Below are 21,526 nucleotides of genomic sequence, written 5' to 3' on the forward strand. Positions count from 1 at the left end.
AAAGGAAAGGAAAGGAAAGGAAAGGAAAGGAAAGGAAAGGAAAGGAAAGGAAAGGAAAGGAAAGGAAAGGAAAGGAAAGGAAAGGAAAGGAAAGGAAAAGGAAAGGAAAGGAAAGGAAAGGAAAGGAAAGGAAAGGAAAGGAAAGGAAAAGAAAAAGAAAATGCAATGAGAGCAAAAAAGGACATCCAACATTCTTCTCTAGACTCCGTACACATACAAAGGGCACACACACATGTGTAAACATGCACACACACGACACAAATCATTTGCACACACACAAATCAAAGAAAAAATTCTAAGGACATTGCTATCTTTAGACCTGTAAAATTTTATGAAGTATCTGAAACAAGTAGTTCTCAATATACTAGGTATATTATTTCTTTGTACCTGGAAACTTATACCCTACCAGTCTAGTAACTTTCCTTTACTTTTGAAAATATTTCATCTGAAAGAAAGAAGAGAGTGGAGGGTAAAGGAGGAGAAAAAGAATGAAAAAAAGAAGGAAGAGAGGAGGGAGGAGAGGCAGAGAGAAAATATAAGAAAGGGCATGGAAAGGCCTGTTGCCACTACAATCGAACTCCAGACACATACGTTACTTTGTGTATCTGGTTATTATATGTGGGTACTAGGAAACTGAGCCCAGTCCATCAGGCTTTGCAAGCAAGTACCTTTAGCTGCTGAGTCATCTCTCCAGCCCCAGGTCATTTTGCACTTTATTTTTTTCATCCTGGAGTTCCTTCTGGGGTTATATTACCTAGTATTTAATCTTTTATACAAATACTCTACCAACTCTCAGGTTTTTAGTTCTACTTTCTGGGACTTTGGCTTATCTTCTGTTGAATTTTTATAACTTATACAATATTTTTAATTTCTAAATTTAATTTAATTTCTAAAGTTGTATTGTGTTGTTTTTTTTTTAAGCTGGAGAGATGGCTCAGTAGTTAAGGTGGCTGCCTGCTAACCTAACAACCTGGGTTCAATTCCCGAGTACCCACATGTGCCAGATGCACAATGTGGCGCAAGCATCTGAGTTCATTAGCAGTGGCTAGAGGCCCTAGCACAGTGACACACTCTACTCTCTCCGTAACTCTCTACTTGCAAATAAATAGTTTTAAAAACACATAAAATATTTTTAAACAACCTTTTTCTGCTAGGGATGATGGCTCAGACCTTTAGTCTCAGCACTCAGGAGGCAAAGGTAAGAGTATTGCTATGGTTTGAGGCCAGCCTAGGATTACAAAGTGAGTTCCAAGTCAGCGCTGGCTACAATAAGACCCTGACTCAAAACACAAAACATTTTTCTTGTATTAATAATGAAATCTGTAAGGACATGAAAAATTTTGAAAGTTGTTACATTTCTCAACATTGGGTCTGACCCATGTTGCTTTGTTGTTGTTGTTTTAATCTTTATTTATTTTGAGAGAGAAAGAAAAAGAGGCAGATAGAGACAAAAATGGGTGTACCAAGCCTCAAGGCACTACAAACTGCTTACGTGGATCCTGGGGAATCAAACCTGGGTTCTTTAGTTTTGTAGGCAAGTGCCTTAACTACTAAACTATCTCTCCAGCCCTCTTTTGTCTTAAATATTTTTTATTTATTTGGGAGAGAGAAAGAAAGTGTGTGCTGTGTGTGTGTACATGCATGCCAAGGCCTCCTGCCACTGCAAACCAACTCCAGATGCATGGGATGACAATCTGTGCATCTGGCTTTATGTGGGTACTGGGGAATCAAACTCCAGACATTCAGCTTTGCAAGCAAACACTTTTAACCATCAAGCCATCCCTCAGGACCATTTGTCTCTGTACTGAACTCTGCATTGCTGATTCCCCTCAGGTATTTGATGACCCTGAACAGTTCATGGAACAATGAGACAGTAGTGGGAAATGGTGGTGAGGGAACAGAAAATCAGAGCCTAAAGAATTTGATTCGGGGCTGGGCATGGTAGAACACACCTTTAATCCCAGCAAGGAAGGCAGAGGTAGGAGGATCACTGTATGTTCAAAGCCAGCCTGAGACTACATAGTGAATTCCAGGTCAGCCTGGACTACAGTGAGACATTACCTCGAAAAAAATCAATAATGATGATCATAATTTTATCTGACCAAGGATGCATTTTATTGGTAGACTCCCAAGTTTCACTATCTAAATCAATAGGGTAAGAAAGATGACAGAAGATGGTTCCTACCTCCCATTTTAAGTAATACAAAAAGACTTACCAATGTATTTTGTGCTGGAGAGATGGCTTAGCAGTTAAAGCACTTGACTACAAAGCTAAAGGGCCCAGGTTCAACATCCCAGTACTCAGTTAAGCCAGATGTTCAAGGTGGCACGTTCAAGGTGGCACATGAATCTGGAGTTCATTTGTAGCGACTGAAGGCCCTGGTGTGCCCAATCTTTCTCTCCCCCCTCTCTCTTAAATAAATAATTCTTTTTAAAATAAGATGACAACTTGTCAATCTTCTTGAAAATTATTGTGTAGAGGACCAGAGGCCTCACCATATGATTTAACTCCCCATTCTTTACCATTGATTCTTCGATCTTAATTAGGCCACAGTTTAACCTGATTTAGTCTTTACTCTAGAGTAAACCTCTAGTGTGAGTGGATAATATCATTCTGCTATTCTGTTCAGAAAGGAATCTGTAAGAAAAACTATCTAAAAACTGTTAAAACAATCCTGTTTCTTTGCACCACCCCATATCTCTTCCTTCGGATATAATAGAGGCCTCAAACTTAGCTCTACAACACAGGAGCTTAACTCTACCCACCCTATGAAAGGCTTAGGTTTCTGCAAACAGTCTGTTGTGTGTGTGGAGACGCATGTATATGGACACATGTATGCAGTCAAGTGTACATGTATGTATGGAGATAAGAAAACTACTCCAGGTGTCAATCACTCTCTAGTGCTGTCAAACTTTTTTTGGAGGTAGGGTCTCACTATAGCCCAGGTCAACCTGGAATTCACTATGTAGTCTCAGGCTGGCCTTGAACTCACAGCAATCCTCCTACCTGGGCCTCTGAGAGCTGGAATTAAAGGTGTGCACCACCATGCCCAGCAGAGAGAGAAAGAGAATAGGCACACCAGAGAGACTAGCCACAGCAAACAATACCAGTAGCATGTGCCACATGGTGCATCTGGCTTTATGTGGGTACTGTGGAATCAAACTTGGGTTGTTAAGCTTTGTAGGCCTTAGCCACTAAACCATCTCTCTACCCTACCCACCTTTTTAAAAATTATTTATTTATTTGCAAGTGGAAAGAAACAGAGAAGGTTGGATGGATAGATAGATGGATGAATAGATAAGATTAGACGATAGAGAGACAGACAGATAGATAAGGAGGAATGAGGGGTAATGTCAGGGCCTATAGCCACTGCAAATGAATTCCAGATGCATGCTCCACTTTGTGTGCATCTGGCTTTACCTGGATCCAGGTCTTTATACTTTGCATGCAAGCACTTTAACTGTTGAGCCACCTCTCCAGTCCCCCCTCCCCCGCCTGCCCACCTTTTTTGAGACAATATTTCACTAGCCTGGAACTTAATTAGCATAGACTAGATAACCCAATGAGGGCTAATTCTGCCTTCCCCAACCCTTTATAGGCACTTGCTCACAACTGGCACTTTTCTTTTTATTGTGGGTTCTAAGAATCAAACTTGGGTCCTTGCAGGCTAGCACTCTGCCCACTGAGCAATCTCTACAACCACTAGAGTTTATGGGCAGCTTCCTCTTTGCCCAGTTCTCTCACCTTTGGGGCTTATTTATTTTTCATTGAATTACTGTCAATTTTAGTAAACTATTGGAAAGGATCAGAGATTAAACAGGGGCTTAATCTGCTATGATAAACTAGAAGCATACCTTACTTTTAATTCAGTATATCCCCAAACATTCCATTAAACCATAATCCCAAAGACCTGTCATGAAAACTTCTTTTATACAATACAAACTTGAATAATGAAGATAGCTTAAATGCTAATGCCTGAGAGGCACCCCAAAGTTTGAGCAATTAATCGCAAACAAAAATGCTAACTTTTTTTAAATTTCCATTTGTGTGTAGGGGGGTATCAGAACCTTTTGCCAATAAACACCAGATGCTTACACCACTTTTTGTGTCTTGCTTTACACCAGTACTGGGGAACTGAATCTGGGCAGGCAGACTTTACAAGAAAGCACCTTTAATGACTGAGCCTTCTCCCCAGACCACCAAAGTCATAATTAAATACACCTAACCATGTACTTAAAGAACCATTACATTAAGAAATGCCTGTGAGGCCAGGCATGGTGGAGCATGCCTTTAATCCCAGCACTCGTGAGGCAGAGGTAGGAGGACCGCTGTGAGTTCGAGGCCACCCTGAGAATGCAGAATGAATTCCAGGTCAGCCTGAGCTAGAGTGAGACCCTACCTTGAAAAACCAAAAAAAAAAAAAAAAAAGAAAGAAAGAAAGAAAGAAAGAAATGGCTGTGAGATACTTTTTTCCAGACTACATAAATTAAAAATGATTAGCTCAGGGATGGAGAGATGGCTTAGCAGTTAAGGCAACTGCCTGTGAAGCCTAAGGTACCAGGTTCAATTCCCCAGTACCCAAATAAGGCAAATGCTCAAGGTGTCGCATGCATCTGGAGTTTATCTGCAGCAGCTTGAGGTCTTGGTGTGCCCATTCTTTTTCTCTCTTTCAAATAAATGAATAAATATGTTTTAAAAATTACTAGACCAAATTAAATTTACTTTACATTCCAAGAAACAAAGTATAGGGGGAAGAACCCTAACCAGATGATCAATCAGCCTGCAATAGACTGAGAAACATTTGAAGGACCATTCAAATAATTTTTTTAAAAAAATTCCAGAACAGCAAAAAAATTATACCACTCCTCTATTTCTTATAAAATTCACCAAAAGGCTTGGAGTGAAAGTTTGATTCAGGCGACCCCCATGAACTTAGGTGTTCTGAATGGTAGGTTCCCAGCTGATGGAAATCTGGCAACTAACGCCTCCTGGAATATAGTTGTGTGTATTGTTGGGGGCAGGCTTATGGGTATTATAGCCAGCTCCCTCTTGCCAGTGCTTGGCACATGCTCCTATTGCTGTTGTCCACCTGATGTTGGTCAGGAGGCAATGTCCACCCTATGCTCATGCCATCATTTTCCCCCTGCCATGATGGAGCTTACTGTTGAGCCTGTAAGCCAAAATAAAATCCTTTTTTCTCCACAAGCTGCTCTTGGTCAGGTGGTTTCTGCCAGCAATGAGAACCTGACTGCAACACTTGGTATGGAGTCTTTTTTTTTTAATTAATTTATTTATTTTATTTGCAAGCAGAGAGAGAGAGAGGAGAAAGAGAGAGAATGGGCACGCCAGGGCCTCTAGCCACTGCATACTCCAGATGCTTGCGCCCCCTTGTGCATCTGCTTACATGGGTACTGGGGAATTGAACCTGGGTCCTTTGGCTTTGCAGATAAGCGCCTTAACCACTAAGCCATCTCTTCAGCCCCTTGATATGTAGTCTTTCACAATATCTAAGATAAAGCTACAGCATCTACACTGTGTAAGGAAATTATAGTTTTCATGGATAGTTTTAATGGAAAAGCTAGCATAAAACCCAAGCAGAGGCTGGCGTCATGGCTCAGTGGAGTAAAACACATGACATGCAAGTGTGAGAATTAAGAGTTCAGATTCTCAGCACCCACACAAAATGCCAAGAATGGTGACACACACTTATAATCCCAGTTGCTAGGGAAGTGAAGAAAGGAGACACCCAGGGCTGGCTGGTTGGCTTGTTTGTCTAGCCAAGTAGGTTGAATTCTGGACTTAGTGAGAGACCTTATCTCAAAGTTAAAGAGGACAGCAATAAAGAAAGAAATTCAACATTGACCTGTAGACCCATATGCAAGATGATGCATGACACATGGGCACACAACCACACGTGTGCCAACACATATACACACATCACATATACATACATGCACGTCTGCACACACACAAGCAAAGTGGCTTGAATGCAAATAAAATTACCCATTAGGTATGCTAGAGTTCTCACGACTATTATATACTATTACAATTATGAGCTATACTAGTAATTCCTAACCCGACCATTGAAACTTCACAAGTTTGATTCATTAAAGGAGTACATAATATAAAAAGTTATGAATAGAAAGCCAAATAAGTCTAGGTAAAGACACAGACAGCATTTTTTCAGGATGTATGTTTGAGATATACAGGATCTTGCTCTGTCCCAAACTGACATGAAACCTACTTGGGAGGCAGAAGCAGGAGGATTGCTCTGAGTTCAAGGCCAGCCTAGGACTACTGAATTCCAGGTCACCCTAGGCTGTAGTGAAACACTGCCTCAAAAACAAAAACAAAACAAAAAACACAAGAGAGAATACAAAAAGAAGGCTATGTGAAGGCTGGAGGGTAGAATTAGAGGGATTCAGCTAGTAATCAATGAATGTGACAAGTATAACATGCATAAATTCTAGCTTTTATTTTAAACTCTCTCTGACTCAATTTCCTTTTCCAATTAACTATTCTTCTCCATATTATCATCAAGATCATCTATGTCTGAGCTAGAGTAAGGAATGAAATGACAACCAAAAGAAATTATCACTTTAAGATTCAAGTACAAATAAACATATCAACATAAACTGATCATCACTAAAAAAGCATGAAGATTAGGGCTGGAGAGATGGCTTAGCAGTTACCGCACTTGCATTCAAAGCCCAATGAACAGAACTCAATTCCCCAGTACCCACGTAAAGCCAGATGCACAAAGTGGCACATGGATCTGGAGTTCATTTGCAGTGGCTGGAGATCCTGGTGAGTCCACTCCCAAATAAATAAATATAGTTAATGTTTTGATATAAAATATACTGTGAAATAAACACCATAATCAAGCTACTTAACATATCCATCACCTCACAGTTATCTTTTTGTATCAACACTTAAGATCTATTATCTTAAAAAATTTCAAGGGTACAACAGAGTACTGGTACTACATTCCAACAAGTTGTACATTAGTTTCCAGAACATGTCTTGCATAACTGAATCATCATATATCCTGACAAACATTTCCCTTCCTCTGACCCCCAGCAATGACCCCCAGCAATAACCATTAGATTCCTAAAACAGGTTTTTTGAATAAACACTCCCATTTCTTCTACTAGCAGTCTGCATTATAGTGCTTGCACTCTCATTTAACCAGTTACTCAAGTCAAGACTTGAATTAAAACTCTAGTCCATCAGAAAATCCTGTTGCTTGGCAGAACCTGGAAAATAAATGTCTATCTTCTTGAATACACACAGCACATAGCAGGTCTTCTCTGTAACAGAAAAACAGCTTGAAGCCCAAAGTAGTAGGCATCATAACCCATTATGAATGGTGCCTTTTTATTCAGGCCATGGTGCTCCTGTATTAGACAATCATGCACCACACAAAACAAATGATAAAACTAACTGCTCATGTAGATAAATATATTAGAGATTACTTGTATCTAAGCAAATTACACCAGACTGTACCTAAAGGCCAAGCCACAACTGCCTCTGGGAATTGTTAGCTTCTTATTGTCATAGACTTCTCCAGCTACAGGTAACTGTCCCAGAGGTATTTTATTATCTCCCCTAGATATGTGGAGTGAGACTACAAAGCAGGTTACTAAACACTAAGTAATGGAGAGAAACTCTCTATTTTTCTCAACACATACATCCTTCCCCTTTCCCTCCAAGTAGAAGAGAAAGTTAAAAAGGCCAAGGAGGGCTGCAGAGATGTCTCAGCAAGTGCACTTCCTGACAGCTGGGCATGGCCACATGTGCCTGTAACTCTATACATGAAAAGGGGAAGAGAGAAGAAGAAATGGTCTGGGACTACACAAAATAGCAAGCTTCGGTATCAGTGAGACTAGGGCTTCAATAAGAACAAGTGGAAGAGCAATGGAGCAGGACATCCAACATTTGGCTCTGGCCATCACAGCCACTCCAGACACAGGCAAGCACAAGTGGCCCTGGAAGGGCAAATACATGTGCATGGAATGAACACACACAAAGTACACACAAGCAAACAAATAAATAAAGGTCAGGAACAGTATCAATGACCCCATAAAAGCAAGTTTGTGTGGGGTACAGCACATTGTAAAGAGCTCTGTTCTTGACTATTTTCCAACTCAAAATCTTACTGAAAACTCTGGAACAACAATTAAGTTAAAAAATAAAAGGGCAGATTACACAAACAAAAAAAGTTACTTACTATAGATCATCTTCAAGTCACAAAATCTTGTACATGATAGATCTTCTCTTACTACCTCTGTTCTGTAAATATCAATAAAGGTTTGAAAGAGTTAAGAGAAAACTTTTGGTTACTTATTTTCAATGCACTGCCCATCACAATGGAACATATTATATATAAAGTTTATTATCACTGAAAAAGAACAAAACAAAAAAATTATTATTCTGATTAAATGCACTAATGAATTGTAGATTTCCTTATGACTATGACAATATACTGATACAAAGATACTACTTTTGGACATAGTCAATTTAGTTTTAAAAATGTTAAATTAGGAGCTGGGAAGATAGTATAGTGGCTAAAGGTGCTAGGTTGGGAAAAACTACTACTTTGGGGGCTGGAGAAATGGCTTAGTGGTTAAGGCTCTTGCCTGCAAAGCCAAAGGAACCCAGTTCAATTCCCCAGGACCCACATAAGCCAGATGCAGAAGGGGGCACACACATCTGGAGTTCATTTGCAGCAGCTGGAGGCCCTAGCGTGCACATTCATTCTCTCCCTCTCTCTCTCCAATAAATAAAGAAAAAATAAAATAAATACTTCTGGACATAGTCAATTTAGTTTAAAACTATGTTAAATTAGGGGTTGGGAAGATGGCTTAGTGGCTAAACGTGCTACCCTGGAAAGCCTGCCAGCTCAAGTTCAATTCCAAGCCACCCATGTAAGCTGGATACAAACAGTGGTCCAAGTACATAGCACTCATAGTACACCCTCACCCCACCCCACCCAAATCCCACATGTGCAAATAAGTAATTTTTAAATGTTAAATTCAAGTGCTAAGCACTGTATTTCTAGATAATTAAGTCAAAGTAGTACAATGAGCACATTACTAACAACTTTTAAAATCCAAATTTTTAGTTTAAAACATTTTAAACACAAACATTTATTATGGTAGGTAGGAAGTATCTGCCAAAATATGAAAACAATCAGGCACGGTGGCACTCGCCTTTAATCCCAGCATCGGGAGGCAGAAGTAGGAGGATCACCATGAGTTCGAGGCCACCCTGAGACAACATAGTGAATTCCAGGTCAGCCTGAGCTAGAGTGAGACCCTACCTCAAAAAACCAAAAACATACATGTGTGTGTGTATGTGTGTGTGTAAGCAAAAGTTTCAACTGCAACTGTCTCATAGAGACCATTTTTCTATTACATTAGTTACTTTCTATTTTTTTGCCCAGATTAGAGCACTAGTAGACTATCCGTTAAATGCCACTTCTGATCGATACAACACTGAGAATAAGCAGTCAGAAATCATAAAATTCCACAGTACTTTTATTTAACAAAACTTTTAGTTTAATCTTATGAAAATTCAATAAGCAATCTCATCTAAATTTAGAAGTTAAATCTTGCAATATCTTAATATGGCCAAATAAACTAGAAAAAAAAAACGTTTTTTTTTTTAATTTGTCTAGGCCTATAGCGGTGGCTTAGTGGTTAGGGCTTGCCTGAAAAGCCTAAGGACCCAGGCTAAACTCCCCAGTACCCACATTAAGGAGATGCATAAGGTAGCTCCAATGGTTTGACTAGGTGTCCCCCCATAGTCTTAGGTGTTCTAAATGCTAGGTTCCCAGCTGATGGAGATTTGAGAATTAACACCACCAGGAAGCAGTGGATCGTTGGAGGAAGCACTATGGGAATTATAGCCAGTGTCCCCTTGCCAGTATTTGGCACACTCTCCTGTTATTGCTGGCCAGAAGGTGATGTCCACTCTCTGCTCATGCCATCGTTTTCCCTGCCATCATGGAGCTTCCCCTAAAGTCGGTAAGCCAAAATAAACCTTATTTCCCACAAGCTGCTCTGGGTCAGGTGATTTCTGACAGCAATGTGAACCTGACTACAAGAGTAAAATTGGAACCAAGAAGTGGTATCATTTGCTACCAGATACCTGCCTGTGTGGCTCAGGCCTTTTGAAGCTTATTTTCAAGATGAATGTGGAAGAATTTGAAACCTTGGCCTAAGAGGCAACTTGCAGTGCTGTAAGTACAGTTGGTGGACTATTCTGGTCAGAGTTGAAAGACCTGAATGCAGTAAGAACTATGGACTGTGAGGTTTGGCTTGAGGGTGAGAAAGAGCTTTGCCTGGACTGGGCTAGAAGCAGTTTGTATGAAAGACTTGCTGTTTTGCCCATGTCCTAAGAACTTGTGCAGGGTTGTTTTGCATAGAAACAGACTGGTGTGAACAGAGGGATATGGCACAGAAAGAATAAAATCATTGGGCTGAAACTTCTGCCTGTTCAGCTACAAATGTATGAGAGATTACAACCATTGAGATTGGGCCAGCTGACCTGCATTGGGAAAATAGAAAGAAGGCAGTCTTTTAAAGGGGCCTAAATGCTGAAGGAGTGTCCTGTTCTTCAAAGTCTGCTTTATTCACCCCTGGATAACAAACTGGCACCCCACCTGGTATTATGGAGTATAAGAAATGCTGGAAAGGGAGGGTCATTGAATTTGCAACACGGTCTTGTGTTTTAGAAATGACCATGGGCAGTGTGAAGCAGGTTTGCTGGATGCTTGCATGGAGACCCAATGGAGCCATGAGGATGAACCATGGGTTACAGTGGAAACCCAGTGGAGATACCGGGACCACAAGATGGCTGCCAAGGAGAGCCGCTGGCCCTGGATGAAGTTTTCCAGGACTGTGAGTAGCCTAGCTGGAGGGGCGGGATTGGAACGCCAGAGAACTGTTGCTGGTTAGAATTATCAAACGTAAAATTTGTCACTTATTGGAGTTGTTGGATTGGGAGCTACATAGTTTGATGTTTGCCCTATTTAAATCTTGTATTGGTTGAATATTTCTTTGCTATACCCAATGCTGTATTTTGCAGTTGAATGTTTATCTGTGCCATTTTGGGTCTGGGGGACATTTTTTGTTGTTATGGCTCAGTTAAAAGAGCTTGGATTATGGGGATGTTTGAACATCATTGGGATTGATTAAAAACTCTGGGGACTTTTAAACTTTTAAAGTTGTATGAATGTATTGCATTTTCCATCATGTATGGTTATCAGTTTATATATGGACAGAATGGGGTGGTTTCATTCACATGTCCCCCATAAACTTAGTTTTTCTGAATGCTAGGTTCCCAGCTAGTGGAGATTTGAGAATTAATTCCTCCTGGAGGCAGTGTATTATTGGGGGTGGGCTTATAGGTATTATAGCCAGTGACACCCTGCCAGTGTTTGGCACACTCTCCTGTCACTGTTGTCCATCTGATGTTGGCCAGGAGGTGATGTCTACCCCCTGTTCATGCCATCATTTTCCCTGCCATCATGGAGCTTCCTCTTAAGTCTGTAAGCCAAAATAAACCTTTTCTCCCACAAGTTGCTCTTGGTCGGATGATTTCTGCCAGCAATGAGAAACTCACTGCAACAGTGGTGCATACATCTGGAGCTCGTCTGTGGTTGCTGGAGGCCCAAGCGCATCCATTTTCTCTTTCTCTCACTATCTTCCCCCCTTTCTGTCCCTCTCCAATAAATAAATAAATTTTTTTTAAAAATTAGTCTAAAACAAACTAGGAGAAAACCCAGGGGTAGAGAGAGTTCAAGCCTTCACCAAATGTAGAAGTAACATTATATTCTCAGGCTCTAGGCGATCCTTCCTTTTAATATTGAAGTGTGTGCTTTCAAAGATGTAAATATATTTTAAAATCACACATAAAGAAAATGTTCTGAGGTTGGGGAGCTAATTCAGTGAGTAACAGTGCTTGCTGCACAAGCATGATGACCTAATTCAATCCCGGAACCTCATTCAAAGAGCCAGGCATGGCCACACACACCTCTAATGCCAGCCCTGAAAAGAGTGAAATAGGATCACTGGGGCTTATTGGTCAGTCAGCCTAACTAAAAAATGAAGAGTTTCAGTTTCAGTGAGAGACTGGCTCAAGGAAATAAAACTGAAGAACAACAGAGGGCATCTAATACCCTCCTGTAGCTTCCACATATGTGCACATCCAGACGCATGAAGAAGGAACAAAGAGGAGGAGAAGGAAGGAAGAAAAAAGGAGGAAGAGGAGAGAAAGGGAGAGGGAAGAAGGAGAAGGGATCCTTTTCTTTTTGTACTCATTTACTTTTGGTCTTAACTACTTGAATTGCACATCTAAAGTTAATCACTAACCTTTTGGAACATTCATGACAGATCAGCTGTTTCTTACAATAGCTTTCACTTTTCTCATCTTCTGTTTCTCTTAATTGTCTTTTTACTTGAACCTAAAAGAGAAGTAAAAATATCAGTTTAGGGCAATAATCCAACACCACACAGAATAACTTTTCAATTCTCCCTGGAAATTTTAAAACCAATGAAATAAATTTTCCTGAATGAAAAGTGCTGTCCTATTCTGACCTGGCGATGATATGCACTGATAAGCCTAGCACTCCAGAAGCTGAGGCAGAAGAATCAAGAGTTCAAAGTTGGTTTCGCAAAATGATATTATAAAGATGGTCTAAAGAATACTAATTATGTCCTCCACAGAATATACTTTTTTTATATTACACTTAATATCTTTTCTCCAACATACATACTAATCTGCATAGATGGCATAAAGACAAACAGTTAAAACATGCGAATCCTTTTAAACATGTTTTATTTGCATTGCAATACTGTACATACCTTACATCAAGACAAATTGTAAGTGCCTACAGTGAGAACAACTAATACACATAAATAGCTATGTGATACCTCTATTCCCTTCCCTCAAGTAATCAAGCTGTCCAGACTAATAGTGCTATGTGGAAACAGTTATTTCTCCCCTTAGCAGTACCAAATACATACACATTGCACGTGGCCCTTTAACTGCATATACATTTTCTTACAGTTTCATCCTTTTTTATTGTTCTCTTTTCTCATTAACTCAGGAATGTTTCTATTTATTTTTTTTCAAAATCAGCACTAAATATAATCACACTCGTGGCTCATAATAAGTAATTTCAATGACATTTGAGAACAATGATAGCACTTTATGTTAATTTTACTGGCTAATCTCAAAATAATGTTTTTCAGATATTGTGGACTTAAGTTTTACGTGGGTTGATATTCCATTTTAAAAGACTTTTCAGGGGCCTTAGCAATTAAGGTGCTTGCCTACAAAGTCTTAAGGACCCAGGTTCAATTCCCCATTACCCACATAAGCCAGATGCACAAGCTGGTGCATACATCTGGAGTTTGTTTACAGTGGCTAGAAGCCCTGGTGCATCCATCTCTAACAAATAAAAAGTAAAAATTTTTTTAAAAATGCTTGGGGCTGGAGATGGTTTAGCGGTTAAGGTAAGGCATCTGCCTACAAAGCCAAAGGACCTTGGTTTCGATTCCCTACGACCCACGTAAGCCAGATGCACAAGGGGATGCATGCATCTAGAGCTTATCTGCAGTGGCTGGAGACCCTGGCATGCCTATTCTCTCTCTCCCTCTCTCAAATAAATAAATAAATAAAGTTTAAGGGAAAAAAAAAAGTTCTTTTTTTTTTTTTGGCTGGACGTGGTAGCATACACCTTTAATCTGAAAACTTAGGAAGCAAAGATAAGATCTCTGTGAGTTCAAGCCTGAAAAGACATCATGTATTATAGGTCAGCCTGGGCTAGAGCAAGAACCAGACTCAAAAAAATTTTTTCAATGCAAAAATCTAAGCACAACACAATCCAATCCTGCTCCCCTCCAAAAAAAAAAAAAAATTGTGTGTGTGTATGCATGTGGTGTTAGTGCTCCAAGGCTTCTTGCTTCTACAAACACCAGATATCTGTGCCACTTTTTTTTAAATATTTATTTGAGAGCAACAGACACAGAGAGAAAGACAGATAGAGGGAGAGTGAGAGAATGGGCGCACCAGGGCTTCCAACCTCTGCAAACGAACTCCAGACGCGTGCGCCCCCTTGTGCATCTGGCTAACGTGGGACCTGGGGAACCGAGCCTCGAACTGGGGTCCTTAGGCTTCACAGGCAAGCGCTTAACCGCTAAGCCATCTCTCCAGCCCTCTGTGCCACTTTTTGCATAAAACTTATATAGTTGGCTTGGGAACTGGGCCAGCAGGCATTGTAAGTAAGCACCTTTAATTGCTGAACTACCTTCCCCAGAAACTACTTTTGGAATACAGAAATTAGTCATGCTTCAGATATTTTGAAAATTTAAGTGTATTGTAATTAAACAGGAAACTTATTTTAAAGCATTAGAGAGCTAATATGTTTCTGCAATATCAAAAGAGACCACTATAGATATGCCTTCCTTAGAAAGCAAAGAAGATCCAGAATTGCAGTACTCTTGTTGAAAGGTCTGAGTTTGGCATGCTAAAGAGAAATGATGTGTCTGCCATACATTAAACTTGAAACTGAGTAATTTTTAAATCTATACTAACTAGAAATCTAAGTAAAATACACTCAATTAACTTTATATAACTTTGTACAGTTTGTATCATAAAATAAAATCCAAGGAGCCGTGAAGATGGCTAAGTGGTGGTTAAAAGTACTTTTCCTTGCAAAGGCTGCTGGCCAGGGTTTAATTCCCCAGCGCCCATGTAAAGTCAGAGGTAAGGTGGTGCATATGTGTGTGATCCCAAAATTTATGACAATGGGAGATGAACAATTCAGAGTTCATGACCTATACTATTTTGCGGTGGCCAAAGAACCTGGATCACAGATAGTGGAGCACAAACACTAGGAGGTTGTCATCGAAACTATATATGCATGCCATGGTACACACACAAATATACAAAGTAAATAAAATCTAAAACTTACCCTAACATAACTTCCCAGTGCACTAAATTTCAACACTGCTTGAAAGGGTTTTCGGTCAATAGGACATGAAGCCAGTGTCTGAAAAATGATTAATAAATTTTATCTTTACAAATGTTTACAAGAGACCATATTAAACTAAATTAAATACAGTTATATGTTTCCACTATCACAGAAGTCTTTTTCTTCTCTCAAAGATAAAGGAGATGAAATACTCTCAGACTATATCATGCCACAGAACAAATACCTACAGTTTCAGTCATTCAAATATTTGCTGAGTGTCTACTCTTAAGTTGAAACATGATAAACACGAGATAAAATTTCTGTCATTAAGATCTCATTAAGAAGCCGGGCATGGTGGCGCATGCCTTTAATCCCAGCACTCAGGAGGCAGAGGTAGGAGGGTTGCCGTGAGTTCGAGGCCACCCTGAGACTCCATAGTGAATTCCAGGTCAGCCTGGGCTGGAGTAAGACCCTACCTCAAAAAACCAAAAACCAAAAACCAAAAAAAAAAAAAGATCTCATTAAGATCTGTTGTTCTACTCAAAATTACTGGTATAATGAAAGCTAGGATAAAATTTAAAGCTCTGTCATGTAAAGTTGGCTGTAATGCTAAACTTATAAATCTCTAAACCACTGTCAAAGGAATGGCTTGGGGAGGCCATTTACTATTTTTAATATTGTGTAATTTAACATTTTTCTCCCAATTATTGAGATTAAGCAGTTATGTCAGCAGTAAAAGATATTTTAAAACGCAAGCCAGGCATGGTGCCACACGCTTCTAATCCCAGCACTCAGGAGGCAGAGGTAGGAGAATTGCCTTGAGTTCGAGGCCACCCTGAGACTACATATCGAATTCCAGGTCAGCGTGGGCTAGACAGACCCTACCTCTAAAAAGAAAAAAAAAAATTATGAGCTGCTGAAAGGGCTTAGCAGTTAAGGCATTTGCAGGCAAAGCCTAAATAAAGACCCCGGTTTGATTTCCCAGGACCCACGTAAGCCAGATGCACAAGGAGAAGCATGTGTCTGGAGTTTGTCTGCAGTGGCTAAAGGCCCTCGTGCACCCATTCTCTCTTTCTGTCTACCTGCCTGCCTCTCTCTCTCAGATAAATATTTTTAAGAAGAAAAAAAATTAAATACAATATAGAAAAATGAACTATTCTTCCACCCTTCCCCCTCAGCTACCTAGATGATCTCTCCAGAGGCAGTTACTTATTCTTTTGTAGCTACCCAGCACACACACATATATCTTTTCAATATTACAATTCACATGCTGAACTGAATTTTTCCCTCTTAACTATATATCTTATACTGGTCCACAGTAGTAATTTCGAACTGCCCCATCTTTTTTTTTTTTCTTTGTTTTGAGGTAGGGTCTCACTCTAGCTCAGGCTGACCTGGAATTCACTATGTAGTCTCAGGGTGGCCTCGAACTCACAGCAATCCTCCTACCTCTACCTCCCGAGTGCTGGGATTAAAGGTGCAACACCATACCTGGCTAGAACTGCCCCATCTTAACAGCATGACACAGTATAATAGTTTTAATTTACATTTTCTTCTGTATGCATACGGTCGAGCAAATTTTCTTACTTTTAAAAGGTATTCAGGACTAGGGATATGGCTTAGTGGATAGAGTCTCTGCCTAGCACACACAAAGCCCTGCGTTCTATACCCAGCACTATATAAACTAGGCAGTTGGAAGGTAGAGACATAAGTTCAAGTTCATCCTCAGCTACATATTAGTATGAGGTCAGCCTCATTTCAAAAGAGAAAAATATTCAAAGTTCCTTTCCTTTAAAATCTCTGCTCATACTCAGCCTAACCTCTTTTATTTATTTCCCAAGGTAGGATCACGTTAGCCCAGGCTGACCTGGAACTCACTCTGTAGACCCAGGCTGGGCTCAAGTTCACTGTGATCCTCCTACTTCTTCTGCCTCTTAGGGGATGGAATTAAAGGCGCATGCCACCATGCCCAGCTTACCTTACTTTTTAAATTAAGCTCCTGTTCTTTAAATTGATTTATTTATTAAGGAACCTTGTCCTTCAATCACTTTATAACTATAAATGAACTATATTTTAATATAAATATATTTCTTAGGCTTTCAGAATTCAAATATACCTACTACAATTTTCTGATATTATTAGATACTTACATTCATGGAATTTAGATAATTCATCTTTTATTATTATTCATTAAGGGAAAATGGTTTTTTGCCTCTGTGGGCTTTTGCTCCTATCTAGGTAAGCTTACACAGTGCAGGTAGAACCAGACTATGAGTAGTGCCTGATTTCACAACACATTTTCACAAAACTCCTCAAGTTGCTTTGGGAGTAACTAAAATACAAACCAAGAGACTTTCAACCACTGTATTCTTATCAAGCAGGCTTTGATAGGAAAATGTTCTATACCATTCTAAACTCAGAAATATGACCTCATTAAATATCAGTTCAGACAAGTAGAATCTATCTCAATTTATTCCCAAATATTTGGAATTTAGGATGCTCCTACTTTCCTTCTGGAAATTTAACCTACAAGTACCAAAAAGCAGTCATTATCTTTTTTGGGGGGTGAGGATGGGGGAAGGGTACATACACACACACATACATACACACATACATACACACACAGAGGACAACTTTCAGGTTTTAGTCCTTGACTTTTGCCTCAATTCTGAATCAGGGTCTCTCTTTTCTTTTCTTTTTACTTTTCTGGGCTTTTTTTGTTTGTTTGTTTGTTTTTTGTTGTTGTTGTTGTTGTTTTCCCCTTTTTGGTTTTTCAGGAAAAGTCTTGTGCTAGTCCAGGAGGGCCTAGAATTCACTATGCAGTTTCAGGGTGGCCTCAAACTCACAGCAATCCTTCTACCTCTGCCTCCCGAGTGCTGGGATTAAAAGTGTGTGCCACCATGCCTGGCTTCTCATTTCATTTTTTAGCATTGCATTTACTAGCTGATTGTGAGTGAGAAATTCTCCTGTCTGCCTCCCATCTTGCCATAAGTGTGCTAGGATTACATAAATCTGCTACAGCCAAGTGGGTTCTCAGGATCCAAACTCAGATAATCATGCTAAGTGCCTTATCCACTAAGCCATCTTCCCAGCCTGTTCCTTATTATTTTAATAATGCATTTACAAAGAGTAATTCCAGTTCAATGAATGTGACATAAAATGTTTTGTTACTCATCCATTAGCATCAACTATGAAATTTCATTAGGGGTAATATAACTACATTCATAATTTAAAAGATTATCTCAATCAATGCTTCCAATTTTTACCAAGTTTTCAAATATTTTTATTTCTATTTTAAAACTAAGTTCAGGCTGGGAATGGTGGTACATGCCTATAATCCCAGCACTCGGGAGGCAGAGATAGGAGGATCACCATGGTTCAAGACCACCCTGAGACTACATAGTGAATTACAGGTCAGCCTGGGCTAGAGTGAAACTCTACCTCAAAAAAAAAAAAAAATTAAGTTCAGGTAAACATTCATAAAGATTAAGCAGTAGTTAAATGAAAAACTGAGATGTGTGGAGCCTGCAGATTTACTATCTATTTTAATATTTTGACTTTAGTCCAAATTGAACAAGTTGTTCATATTATCTGTGCCTCAATTACCTAATTTGTGAAAATGGGAATTACGGAACTTACCTCCAGTGCTTTTATGCAAATAAACTGAATTAACAATTCTTAGAAGACTGTGTGGTATACACTAGTTCGTATGTAAGGTCTACACTAACAAAAACCTTGGTAAATTAATCTGAAATAGATGTATAAGAAAGTAAGAAACATGAATACTTAGTGATTTCTTCCTTGAAGTAACAATTTTAGGACATACATGAGAACTGTCTTATTACTCTTGCTATTTCAATTTATGACACAAAGATCCAAAGAAATTTTCTCTGTACCATGCACTCAATTAGTCAGTAACTGAAATTACACAATCTCCTTTTTTCTTTCTTAAGTTTCTTCCATTGAAATTAGCTAAATACCTTCCTTTCTTTTCCAGTTTTTAATGTGACATAATTTTAACCTGAGGAATTTCCATTTTATCTGTTATAAGTATTTGATAGAATTTTCTTTTTTTTTTTTCCTTCATACGTATTGCTTTGGATATGTCTAAAGTTTTATTTAAAACAAGGTTCCACTGCTATGACAAAAACAAAAACAGAGGGCCGGGCATGGTGGCACACACCTTTAATCCCAGCACTTGGGAGGCAGAGGTAGGAGGATTGCAGTAAATTTGAGGCCACCCTGAGACTACGTAGTGAACTCCAAGTCAGCCTGGGCTAGAGACCCTACCTCAAAAAAAAAAAAAAAAAAACCAGAAAATTAAAAAAAAAAGCAGTAGTAATGAGAAACTACTACTATGTATCTGCATAATCTACAGATATTTTAATTTTCTAAGGTAATTTAGTTAACATCAGAAAATAAGTTATTCTTTGATTCAGACTTAACCAACAAAAAAAAATTCTCAATATTTTTGCTTGTGTGTGCATATGCTGAGTATGTGGTATATCCACATGTGTATGGATGCATGTGCATGGCAGCCACAGAACTTTGGGGTACTCTTCTCTATCACACAACTGATACTTCCTTAAGACCAGGGTCTCTCTCTCACAACCTAGAACTGCTGAATTCAGTAAGAGAGCCCCAGGGATTCTCTATGCTATAGGTGGCCCCTTTCCCTCTCTCTCAGACTGGGGAACAGTTGTGCATGATTACTCTCAACTTTCTACACAGGATCTAGGGAAGCAAGTTCAAGAGGTCTCAAGCCCTCCTCATTCTTAAATAGCAAAAGCTCTTTGCTGTTGAGCCACCTCTCCACAGCCCCAAAATCTCTTAAAAATGTATTATCTTCCCTAGGTATGAAGCATGGATGTCAGAAAACAAGCAAATCATGGTAGATGGAATATCTTTGCTAGGGCTAAGAAGTAATGCTGCCAATTTCTGAACTTAGAGAAAGTGTAGGAAAGCATTTCAGAGAACAAGACAAGAATCTCAGGTAACCTAAGTTTTCATAGCGTATATCAACAAAGGAACTAAAGAATCCAATGAATAAAATGAAAACATGTTTTAAAAAATTAAGACCTGTAATTTTTTCACTTCATGTAGGAAAATAATAATGCTACTTTCCACACAAAAATTTATTAATAAGTACTAAAGGATCAAATTAAACATGTGGTAATCACAAAACTTCAATAGAAAAATTTTACAAACCAGTTTTAAACACTGGTTTCAAGTGGTCTAATTTTAAGACATTCTCAAGAAATTCTAATCCTTCCATGAAGGAGAAAGCAATTGCAAAACATATTAGTTTTCCAAGTAAACCTTAATTTTCAAAGTGAAATTTGTTTGGCTAGAATAACTAGTTGTATTTCTAAAAGGCAAAGTTTTAAAAGCTCATATTTAAAGATAATATAGAAAAAATAAGATTTTAAGTCATTTTAATTTAAAGAATATCACAAACTTTGTTTCTACACATGAAAAATATTTAATTTTGATTCCTGATATACAACAAAATTACTCTCAATATTCATGTTTTCATGAATAACTTAAATTTTAGTTTCAATAATTTTAAATTTTCTAACTAGCTTCATATCAAAGTATCCAAGAACACCATTCAACTTTATGATACAACTACAAAATTAACAAAATTGGCTCATTTTTTTTAACAGTGCAATGTATACTAAAAACAGAGCATATATTTTACAGTGGATGCTCTGTACTTTGGTAGTATTAGTGAAGGAAGCAATCTGATAGAAAAGAATAGTCTTCCTAAAGATTTCAGTAAAACATACCCTAGTATTCTGAAGCGATGGAAATTCCCAGCTCAGACAAACCCATATTTAAATGTAAAAACAGGAAGCCTTCCTTATTTGAGAATTCAGGATTCTTGATTTCTAATATTTCTTGCTTCCTGCTGCTGCTCTATCCTCAATCACATAGGCTGCCTATTGATAGCCCCTCCTAGAGAGAGAGAAGCAAGTGTTAAGATGTTTAAAAGCTAAATAAACCTCAGTACCTATGCTTTTAAGCAGGTTTTCCTATTCATGGGAATTTCTAGAACTACCTTTGTCATTAACAAATAAGACATATATAAATTTGCAGTCCATAGTCCATGATGGTATAGTAATACATATCACTAGAGGTCAGTATCTTTGTTACCAGTATCTATCCTTTTTCCATGATCCAAGACAACTAGACAAAGTGCTCACCTGTAGTCAGGCTACATGTTTCCTAGATCACATAAACATTCTTCAGATGTATGTGTCACTTTGTACATCTGGTTTACCTGGGTACTGAGGAGTCGAACCTGGGCAGGTTCAATTTTTTGTTAATTAAAGGCAAGCAAGTTGCCTTCAACCACTGAGCAAACTCCCCTAGTCTTCACCTTTCTAAATGTCTACTTTAAATGTGCAAGCTCTGGTAATCAACGTTAAATTTCTATTAAGTTCAAAACTAAGTGTAGACTGTGTTTTGCTTATAATGTATGATAATAAATTCCGTAAGTTAATAAGTAATAGTTTAGGGTACTGGCTCTATACATATTT

The 21,526-nt window shown here is 38.7% G+C and overlaps 1 protein-coding gene across 3 annotated transcripts in view; it reads right to left on the reverse strand.

The window, feature by feature from the left end:
• Window positions 1–21,526, reverse strand: part of Scaf11 (SR-related CTD associated factor 11) — a 72,289-nt gene that overhangs the window by 15,711 nt on the left and 35,052 nt on the right. For all 3 annotated transcript variants that reach the window (XM_045151808.1, XM_045151807.1, XM_045151806.1), the window contains exons 4-6: window positions 14,985–15,062; window positions 12,379–12,470; window positions 8,232–8,293 (exon numbers count right to left, since the gene is read on the reverse strand). In XM_045151808.1, coding sequence (XP_045007743.1) covers window positions 8,232–8,293; window positions 12,379–12,470; window positions 14,985–15,062 — 232 coding nt within the window. The remainder of the gene's footprint in view (window positions 1–8,231; window positions 8,294–12,378; window positions 12,471–14,984; window positions 15,063–21,526) is intronic.

Source organism: Jaculus jaculus, chromosome 6 (genome assembly GCF_020740685.1).
Source record: "Jaculus jaculus isolate mJacJac1 chromosome 6, mJacJac1.mat.Y.cur, whole genome shotgun sequence".
Taxonomy (NCBI): domain Eukaryota; kingdom Metazoa; phylum Chordata; class Mammalia; order Rodentia; family Dipodidae; genus Jaculus; species Jaculus jaculus.